This window comes from Aptenodytes forsteri, unplaced genomic scaffold, assembly GCF_000699145.1.
Source record: "Aptenodytes forsteri isolate BGI_AS27 unplaced genomic scaffold, ASM69914v1 Scaffold11, whole genome shotgun sequence".
Taxonomy (NCBI): domain Eukaryota; kingdom Metazoa; phylum Chordata; class Aves; order Sphenisciformes; family Spheniscidae; genus Aptenodytes; species Aptenodytes forsteri.
Window position 1 is genome coordinate 3,768,298 of NW_008794155.1, and position 11,217 is coordinate 3,779,514.

The following is an 11,217-nucleotide window of genomic DNA, read 5'->3' on the forward strand; positions in this document are numbered from 1 at the left end:
AGGTAGCCAGCAGCCGATCGGTGCTTACAGAAGAATTCTTCCATGCCATTGCCAAAGATTCTTTGGGAAAGAATGCAAAACGGGTGAAGAAACTGCCTGTATGAGTTGTTACAGAGGGTCATGGAACACCTGTGCCCGATAGGATATGCACTCCAGCATCAGAATGTGTAACAAATTCCTACTTCTAACTCTTCTCTTCAACACGCATTTCTCCAATCTACAGGGAAGAATTACATTTGTTCTCTCAGTCATTTGCATAGTTATTGGGATTCATAAGCCATTTTTTCTAGATTACTGTTTCCAAAGAAAACTCACTGCTAGATCTAATTTTGTTTCTTAATATACAATCTGGTTTATGGTATTCCTTTCGTGAAAACTTAGATTACCACACAATTCAATTAATTCTGTAGAACTGGCCTTTACATCTCTCCTACTACTGCAGCAATTCCTTTCAAGAAGAACCTTGCAGTATGCAGCTAAGGATAGATTCCCAGAGGACACAGTAACAAAAGTCATCTGCAGACAACGCTTATTATAAATGTCCAATTTTAAACCATTAAATACATGGTGTTGCACAGTGCTGGAGGTTTTTAAAATCCTAACATCTCTTATGTTTGAAATATACTGTGGATGAACAGCCCATCAAATCAGGATTCTCTCTTCCTGTAATTAGATACAATGGCTGAAAGTTAAACCCTACTGTTTCAGACTAAACAACTAAGCCTGAACTAGATCTCAGTCAATTTTGTTCATCTTATGCAAAACATTACAACAGTGTTGTAAATCATTGTAAATAGCATTAACTTTTCTGTTGTCTTTTAATCTTTTACTCTGCAGCCTATACCAATCTAAGACTTAGATTTTCATCAAGTTAGCAGGCCCAGTTTCAATATTTCTCTAGTCAACTCTTCAAATACTGGTATATTAGTGAAGGACTACGAAAAATACTGTTTTCTCATTTTTCCCAAGAAAAAAAACCAAACCAACCTTAGATACTTTGTGGTTCAATCTTACAAAATTTTAATTAGCTTGACAAATACCTACATGAGTTCTCAATCTCCCTCCCTCCCCAAAACTGAATTCCCACTCCCCCAGCAAAACCCCCTCACACCCTGCTATGCTACTGGTTCCTTCTGCTTCTTGAGAAAAGCCAGACTTTTCACAAAAAGACAGTTGAGAAGCTTTTCAAATAACAGAAAAATAAGTCAACATGCTTTATGAGTAAGCCACTAAGGATCATTTCAGTTTTGTTAGGAGTGAAAAAAGAGCAGCAAGAAAAGCATTTTGATGCCCCTCATTCATACATAGAACTAAAACCAGTAATAGTATTTTGCTTTAAAAATACAGACTGGTATGAAGGTAAAGTCAGGAAAGCTAGATTTTGTTTTAAATTCTCTAAAGTGTTTTTACATATTTTGTCTAGCATTTAGGAACTTCTTTAAGTGTGTTATATCATCTTAATAGATTAGTCTTCAGACATACCTCAGGCATGCGTTAATAGAACTACCAGCAGTTACGACCAATATGCAGGAATTCAGTTAAAACACCAGAACTGACAACTGTTTAAATTTTCTAAATATAAAAAGATGATAAATTATGCTGCATACTAATCATAATTTTTCTGTCTTACTGATGGTAAACAGCACTTAAGCCATTTAAGACTGCCTCAAGTGGACTGTAACACTAGAAAGTTAAAACAACTAACAAAATTCCTCTTCCTGTTCCCCAGATATAAACTATTATAGTTCAGAAAAACAAAGCAGCAAATTTTTCATCTGATATTACCACCTCTATTAAAGCTGTATTAAAAAAGAGTTAAAATCATACGGTGTCTGCATATTTAAAGAGTACCCAAAAGATTTTCTTTTGAACAGTAAGTTACTTCAAATTGTTTCAAAAACTTCAGTAACGTGATTTTTACCTGGATGTCCTGTGATATTTCAGCTGTGGGAGGTGGTGGATATTCTTCACATACAGCAAGGCTCCGAACTAACTTTAACTTTGTGTTTGACTAAAGGAAAGTATGTAAAATTAAAAACTATGGCTTATAAAAAATTTATATAAATATACCATAAGCCGTTATTTTTCCATTCATTTTATGTAAAACAAAATGGCTGAAAACTGTATTTTTTATATTTTCAATAGAATAAATTATTTCCTTTAGGAAGAAAATACTCAAGCAATTGCAGCTTTTGAAGGCACTGTCAGCACAATAGAGCACATCTAATGAAAAGTAAATAAAATCTTTGGGAAAGCGTTTCTCTCCATAACAATAAAAAGCCACCAAAAATATAAAGGCAAACCACAAAAGCAGACAACTAGGCAAGACAAAAATCCAACAGAATAAAACAAAGCTTCAATGCCAAAAAAATAAAACTAAAGGCACTTTTCACAAAGTAAAAAAGCTTCATCAAGCACGAAGGGCTTCCTTAGCATGCCAGCACACAAGTCTACCATACCTTCGACCTTTTTGCTGTCTGTCCAAAAGACTGCACTGGCCGCTGAATGATAGGCACAACAGAAAAGATTTATATTAAACACTAAATAATAGTACAATTTTATTAATGCAAAAGTCTGTATAAGAGCAAGCTTGAACAGTTATTACTGACATGATGGTCAAATCTGTGAAAGGAACAGCAGGTGCTTTTGGCTGAAGGATTATATGCTCTCCCATTTTCATTGTGCTTGACCTTGATTTCTCTTCTTCATTTATCAAGAATAGATATTGGAATTTAACAGGAAGCAAGCATTATTCTTGTTCAATAAGATCTAAGCAGTTTACTCTCTCAGCCAGGTCCTACATTTTAAATTCTCATGTCCTAATTTCCTCAGCAACGTGACATGGTTTTTATAAATTTTTTTTTCCCTATTCCTGAAACCTACCTGGAAAAAATATATAAAAAAAGAAAAAAAAAAAAGCATTGTCTCTACCAGGGGAACAGATGATGACCTATCATAAGCAAGTTAACACATAGTTTTTTCCTTTCATCTTAGGAGCTATGAAAGTGGACTTTAAAATGGGCTACTGGTCAAATTTTTTTTTTTCTCTTTAATTTAGTAACTTATATGCATTAATATGCTCTTTCTCCTCCCAGATCCCTTCTTCTAGTACTATTGTTTCTTTAAAAAAAAAAAGCATTACCAGAATATTGCTACAGTATGCATGATTGAAAGGGTACATTTGAATCAACAAGAGTGTTTAACAATTTCTTAACTGCATAGTTAAAACTAACTCAACCCTCTGTGACAGTTACACAAGAACAGACGCACTTACAGTGGCATAACATAATTTAAGTATTGGTTTCACTGTAGAACTAAAACTGATGAATAGACAAGCCTTTAATAGAACTGGTTTTACTGAGCACAGGCCTAATATTTGTAAGGAAAAAGTAACATTGGTAATATAATTTCAAAATGCTGTTTAATGGACAATATTTCCTCCTTTATGAAAGGGGTATCCTTTCAGAAGGAAACTAAATAAAAACTCCATTTGAAAACTACATGAAAACAGCCCTCCTTGCCCTAGGCTCACAAGAGCAGATGTCTATCAAATGCCTTAATTTCTTAGCAGGACATACTTGTTGCTAAAAAGAACACCTAACCTACAGTAAAGGGTTCTACCACGTAAAGGCAGAAGTACGGCTATTTCTCTCATTTTCTCCAAGTCCCAAATGTCTTTTTTGGATGTTGCACCAGCTTAGCTGAAGACCTGCAGAAGGGGAGCTCATTTAAGCTCATTTCACTATACAACAGGATTTTAAATAGCAGCACTGAAAACTAACTAAACTCATCATCAGTTTTTTAAAGGAAGCTTGCTGAGATTTTGAGCAGCAAAGACAGTTGAAATATTCTCATACCTGGAACAATTCAGAGACTTTGAGTTTTGCCATTACTTGAAAAATATTTTTCTTTCAATCAGCTATGCTGAAAGCACACATTGCATATTGAAAGCTGGCACTCTGCATATCCCTGGCAAAGTTTCTATTACAACATGCTACTAAACTTTCAAGAACTGGATGATTTCCCAGCCTAATATCACTTATTCCAGCATCAATTATCTTAGGTGGGTTCAAATCAAGTAGTGTAAACTTAAAATCAAATCAGCGCTGCCAATGAAGTCCTCAGTTCACTGTCAAAACAACAGGCAAAAGAATCTACGCTTGGGCACTTGTTTACCTTTTGCAAAATTTTGGAAGCTTTGAAGCCAGTATACTGAAAAGAGTATACGGAAGCAGACACCCCAGATTCAGCTTTTTTTTTGGGGGGGAGGGTGGGGGGGAGGGGTGGGGGGGGGGGGAAGAGTGATTTCAAAAAAACAGAGAAAAGATTGTTGCTGGGAAGCAGGAACCATATCATAATTAAATTTAATTAAGATCTGTACAAAGCACGTATCTCCTCCTCACCTTACCTCAGTAAAGTCTCAGGAATCCATTGCAGCCAAAACTTAAGTATGTTTGTTCATGACAGATAAAGTGAAGCAAATGCCTCAAAATTTAATTGACATGTTGAAATTGAAATGACCTATTATCAAATCTGAATTCTTTGTAACAAAGTTTAAAATTAATGTGGTTTTCAGATTTCAATCACAATAGGACAAGTTTGATGGTACATTCCTTTAAGTGTTTTACGTGTGTTGTATCTCATCTTCCATTTTGCTTGCAGAATTGCATTTCTGTTTCCAGGTTGGAAAGCCAACCCAACTGACACTATCAATTATGCTGCATTTAAAGATTTTTTTTTTCAAGATAGGTGTTTGCAACCTATGGGAGGAATAAGTTAATCAAAGCAATATAGAACATTCAGGGTAGTAAACTAAGGTATTTGAATACCGTGGTGCTCAATTTCATGAGCACCTGACAATTTTTAGGGACCAAACCAACACCAATAACATTGGGGAGAGCTGGGGGGCCACTGTAGGAGGGGGATTCTCCCTTGACTGAAATGACTCAAACCTCAAAGTTACACATGAGATAAGCATCATCCCACCCATCATATTAAGACTTGTTATCTAGAAACAACTGCCTTGTAAAACAATCCTTTGATAGGTGTGGACTCCTTGCTTTCCTGCGTGGCTTTAAGGATGTCAAAACCTGAAATATAAGCCCCCACATCCAGCTGTAACTGTGAGGAATAAGCATCACACACTTGACAGGTAAGCAGCACCGGAATAAGCCTGGTATGGCTGGACTGCAGGGACAGCTCATGTGAGAAAAGGCCTATGATGTAAGGTCTGCGCCTGGAAATACAAAACCCAAAGTCCTGTGATATCAACACTAACTGCACTCACAAAACTTGAAGATGATTGGGCACAGTTCCTTTCTCAGGCAAAACCACACCGACCGAGGATAACTACATTTCCACTGGAATTCCAGGACAGTATGTAGTCAATGCATGTTGTAGCTGTTAATGCACATTTTCTCTCTTTTGAGGTCCATGAATTTTAGTTCTGTCCTAATTTCTCTGCATTTATCAAGTTTTGCTCCTACAGAGCATCTTTCACAAATTTTTTTTTCAGAGTGTTTTTTCATAAATGTTCCCCATTTGTGAAAAACAATTTATAACTACTTTAGAATGTGTAATCCTTAGTGAGTGCAAATTAAGCAATTTCTTTATATTTGCAGCTCTCAAAGACTTTTACTGACTTGAGAAAACACTGTGTTAATGAAAGCAAGATTAAAAAGAAATTTATGCCCCATTTAAAGTCATTATGGGCATGATTTCAAGACAGTGTTTAAAAGCAAGTATTCCAAGCAATTGCATAATGAAAATAATGATTAGGTTTTTGTCTTTAAAACAAAACAAAAAACCCACAACTTTTAAGACCAACTACCATGCTTCATTTCCAACTACAAAATATAAAGGGAATTAAGATAGAGTTTACCAAACACATATAATCATATATATCCAGGCTTTCAGTAGGAGTATTTGCCTATTTTATTTTTTCCTAATTACCTCCACAGATCACATATATTAAATACAAAGTAAAGATCTGGAGCTGTTACACACCTTCCTCTATCATCACTATGCTGTCTAAACAAGTTGGATAAAAACAGGTCAGGCACAAGACAGCAAACTCAGAAGTGTGAAAGCTTTTGCGAGAAGGTACTATATCTATTTCTGAAGTACCGTTTGGACATTTCAGAGGGCAGGCATGACATAACAGTCCTGAACAAAGAGTGTTCTACGGACATTCAGTTTTTCACCTTTCTTCTAAATTAGGTCTCAATTTTAAATCCAGTTAAGGGCTACAGTCCTAACAGCCACAGATAGCTTTGTAATACTGAAGGAAAGAACAGCATGGTCTATGGTTACTTGCTGTCCTGTATTAGAGAGTAGAGACAGCAATTTTCCATGACACAGTAGAGGACAACTGATGGAAAAATAGTGTCACCATTTGACACAGGCATTTTCAACAGTTCAAAAGTAACTAAACAGAATCTGCCCAATCATTTATCTATTAAAAAGTATTAAGTCACATATTTTGGAGACAAAGACAGGTAAATCCTGACAAGACCAAAACAGCCAGGTAGGAGGCACAGAAAGGCTTCAGAGAACTCAAGCTATGGAACAGAGAGAGAGAAAACAAAGGTTTGTGCTTGTGTGTGGAGAGAAGAAACTTATAGAAAGAGAGATGTCTAGTTGCTAAGTAAAAAAATTAATCAAATTCCTCCAAAGGACAGGGATATCTGCTTAATTAGCATAAATCCAAACCAGAATTGTACTCGCTTAATACAATATTTGCCTTGCCCATATCATACAGTGGATGCATTCATGCACCAGCCTCCATCCTTCCACGAGGCTTTTTTTGTTGGTAGTATTTTGGTTTTACTCTCCGCAGCTTGCAAGTGCTTTTCCTGATGTGTAGTGATATGCAGCTTGCTTTCTCTCAGTCTTTTACTGCCTTGGCAATAATCATCCCATCAAGGATCTTACAACTACTTATTAACAGTTATTTTTCAGTGCAGAGATGACAGTATTTAAGACTAACATTCTTCTTCCCCCCAACCCCCATAATGCATGGATTGTAGAATAAGAACAAACCTCCTTTTCTGGATTATACATAAGCCAACATGAATTGTTATGGAAATTTTAAATATTTTTTGGTTTAAAAAAAAAAAAATCTTCCTAATAGTGAATAAAAGGCACTATCCTGCAAGATAAATCCAGGCTGTTTATTTAATTTTTTGTCAGTATTTCCTGACACATTAACTTTGTAACAGCAAAGTATGTTGTTGATGAAGTATTGCCTGTCCCACCACCCAGTGACAAAGGCAACAAACTTCAGACCCTGTATTCCAGCTAATTCAGAATTAGTATGTTGTCACCTGACCTGGATAAGATTAAAAGGTGGGAGACAACAGTGACTGGTGAACCAAACCCTTTTTGATCACAAAAACTACTACAGTGCTGACATGCACTTGACTTCTGTAAAAGTACTTCTCATACAAGTGCCTCTTGATTCCAGTCCCATTTAAGCGTTACTTGATGGTCACTTCAAAACATGACAATTCAAAAAATCTTCCCTAATAATCTCTGTATCAATTATACTATTCTCGTACTGCTTGAAGAAATTGGGAGTGCTAGCCATGTACTCTAATAAGATATTTTTCTCATTCACATTGTACCTCCAACAGTGTATGCAACAGCAAAAAGGTTACTAACGTACATCATCTCAAAGTAATCTGGAATTTAGGGCAGAAGTTACATTTCAAAATATAATCACCAGTTTCTGGAACTGTGAAGATAACAGAAACATACCTGAATTCAAACCATGATAGGTTTAGACAGAGGAAAGATCATAGCCTGTTTCTTACTTGGCTGTAAAGAAGTTAAATAGCAACTCAGAAATCAAGTGATACCTGTACTAGGAATATTATTGTAGTTTGCCAATAGATATGAAACCTATTAAGCAACTAGCTACTAGCTAGTAAAGCCAAAACCAAACCCCATACAACTCCCACTCCCCAATCCATCCTCTGATATATTCAATTAGTAAACAAAAGAACACAAAAATTCCAATAAGCTTTTGATAATCTTCTCTAACATTTCTCAGCAAATCCTTTGCCCTTTTTCCCACCACTACAGTAACATTTAACCTGCACTTAATGAAAAGTAATACATCCAGTGAAATTTCACTAGTCAAACTATTTAATCATCCATTAGTTAAACACTTGCTGACTCCTCTACCGTTCCTAGTTTTGTTTACTATGGACAGGCCAAAATTTTTGTTTTGTATTTGAGCATAAGACATGCTTTCAATGAAGAAGCCTCAAATATATGACATATATATACATTTGCACTAGCGGCGACCACAGTACAAGTGACATTAACTTTCACTGACTTCAATTGTTGCAAAGGGCTTACATGAGCAAAGTTCCACTTTGTAATTGACTGTCTTCCTACCGCTCTGGAAATGAACATCCTCAGCCTACAAACTCAGTTTTTAATTACACTACTCGTGTAACAGCAATGTTCTGATTCTGATGGAGACTCCCAAACACAACACTCACCAACACTAAATGAAGATGACAGTAAAACTGTCTCCATCAAACAGCCTTCATTACGCAGTTGTTCAGTTCATCACGTGGACCTAGATAATTATCTCAGCCACCAGCTATTACTCTTGTACAAGAACAAAACCAAGCAACCAACCCCTTTGTCAAACCCCACTGCCATTGACAGCACCAGATTCATTTCTCTAGACTAGGCCTGACTATACAGCAACACTTGTTTGCAGGAAGGCAGATTTGCCACTTGAGTCTCATAGAAGTTTCCACGCTAAAATCTGTTGAATGAGAAAATGTGAATGAGATTTTTCCAAGTTACTGAACTGTATGAAAATAAATAAACCTTAAATTAATTTTTAAGGCTCACTACTGGGATATTCCATTGATTAAAGAAAGTATCAGCTCAGCTATAACATCTACCAGCTTTTCAGTAGCAGTTATTTCTCATGTTACAGAGAAGTATTTCATTTTAAAGATTTATTTTTTCCATAAAATTATCTATTTACACTGATGCCAGCCTTAATAAAGCCAGCAAATATTAAAGTGTAAAACTGTATTGTTATCACCGTGGTCTACAAGATTTATGTGGAAGCAATTTAACACAGCAGATAGAGCTTACTTCACTCAGTGGAATATTGAATTGTTAGTCTTGAACAAAACTACTCCCAAAAGAACCTTTTACTCAACTCTCAATAACAAGAATCTAATAAGCTACTGTCCTGTTCTTGCAACCCACAAGAGAATACTGCCATACCCCATATCCCAATCAGGATTTTTATCAGAAAATTGTTTATTATTAACCCACAGACACAAAATTCCTATAGAAAACTAATTTTTATCTAACACAAGCTTCTGTGTTTTCTCTTAGAAATTTGCCCCGTTTTCTAGGTTGTGCCAGAAAATTTCAGTTGCTTTCCTTAATTCCTCACCTCATCTAAGACACTTACAGTCTTCAATGACCAAGTGGGCAGCCTCAGCCAGGAGTTAGCCAGTTTGTCCCATGTGAAAGAGACCCATCTTTCAGACCTCTTGAACATAAACACTAACTGCACAACTAAACCTCAGAGGTATTAAATCTGCTGCCATAAATTCTTAACCCATCCTTATTGGTGCGTTCTCCAAAGATATTTTCATGCTATTTCCCCTCTCTCTTTCTCACTTGAAATTTGATGCCACAATTTCTTTATACGTACATCTCCCACCTTGCAAAGGCCAATCATTTGTATGCATCAGCTCTTCAGTGTATGCACGAGGACTGCCTAAGCTTTCCTACCTAAAATCACATACCAAAATTGTCGAGCAGTAAAGAACGGAGGAAAAGGGAAGGTACGGGGAGTGCTGGCTAGCAGCCAAGACGGGATGATAGCTCACCAGCTCACTCCACCACTTATGTAGGGAGAAAGGGGCTGGACCTTCTGCTGGTGGCTAGGGCAGGACCCAGACCTACTGGCCTCAGGAGCTCTGCTGACTTGATTCCTCTGACACCTGGGGATCTGGATTACCTACATCTGATTACTTTAGCCTTATGCTGTACAGCTCTGCTGTAAAAGTTACACCTGAGCCACTTGTAAGCTGCACATAGCTCAAGAGCCCTAGATTGGTCACCCCTACTCAGGGCAGACATGCTGAGCTGTGCTGTAGTGCTTTGTTCATACAAGCAACGCTCAACATTTTAGTGTTTTGATCAAACTACACTACTACTATATTGTGTATTCTTAACACAGCCCAGCCTCTGAAACTCAGTCAGGATTCAGCAACAGCAAAAGACAGCTTGAGTGCAGAGTTTTTCCCTTCTGCTACAATGAAAAGACTCAACTTCACATGTGCACTCAGGAAAACACAAATATAGACAAATTGTCTGGTTCCCATGCAAACTGCTCATCTACTTCAAACAATTAAAAATGACTGACTCATATTTACATGAATATAAACAGAGAAGCGGGGCAAAGGAGGAGAGAGGAAGCAATAATCATCCTACTCGCTTCCCTAACACCGGTCAAGTTTTCCTGACCTGTACCAAAGAAACACATAAGAGGATCATGAGAAGGGGAGAAGAACAAGACACAGACTTATTTAACATGATATACTAGTGAAAAATAAAGTGAAAAGCTTCTTACCGGCATATTGTTTTTGCTATCAGGACAATTTTCATCCTTTTCCGCTTGAATCTGCTCCTGACTTCCTGATTTTATAAGGTTTTCAACTGGGTCTGTATCTTTAAATTCAGCTTCTGAACCCTTCATTGCATCAGTTTCATCTTTTACAGTAAGAATATCAGACATCCTCATTAGAAAAGGTTATTTTAAAATTCTACAAGAAATATGGAACCTTTAGGACAAAGAAAAAGTGGATCACTGAGTAATTTTGAATTAATTTAAAAAAATTACATACCTAAACAGCTACCCAAAATAAACATGATTTTGCTGCAAAAAGGATTTCCCCTCCTGTTACGATATTTTTTCCTGTCTTGTATCAGAGTGATCATCTTCTTTTTAACCACTTTTATCAAGAGACTTATAATAAAAGACATCTATACAAACAAGAACTAAGAGCTACACTACAAGATAACGCTTGCAGATTTTCCCTTCTGTATTTTAAAATAAACACCTGAACATTCAGATTCTCTGAATCAAACTAGGTTCTAAGAGAAACAAGGGAAGCTTTTCTCATTTGAAAGGAAAAGAGAATTACATATTAATTTATTTTAAAA

General features: G+C 36.5%; 1 protein-coding gene across 12 annotated transcripts in view; it reads right to left on the reverse strand.

Annotated features, from left to right (window-relative positions):
- R3HDM1 (R3H domain containing 1) overlaps positions 1–11,217 on the reverse strand; it is a 55,716-nt gene that overhangs the window by 43,818 nt on the left and 681 nt on the right. For 10 of the 12 annotated variants that reach the window (XM_009279852.2, XM_009279792.2, XM_009279829.2 and 7 more), the window contains exons 2-4: positions 10,625–10,835; positions 2,460–2,501; positions 1,922–2,011 (exon numbers count right to left, since the gene is read on the reverse strand). In XM_009279852.2, the coding sequence (XP_009278127.1) occupies positions 1,922–2,011; positions 2,460–2,501; positions 10,625–10,795 (303 nt within the window). In that variant the 5' untranslated portion in view covers positions 10,796–10,835. The remainder of the gene's footprint in view (positions 1–1,921; positions 2,012–2,459; positions 2,502–10,624; positions 10,836–11,217) is intronic. The other 2 variants (XM_009279860.1, XM_009279808.1) reach the window with 1 other exon arrangement.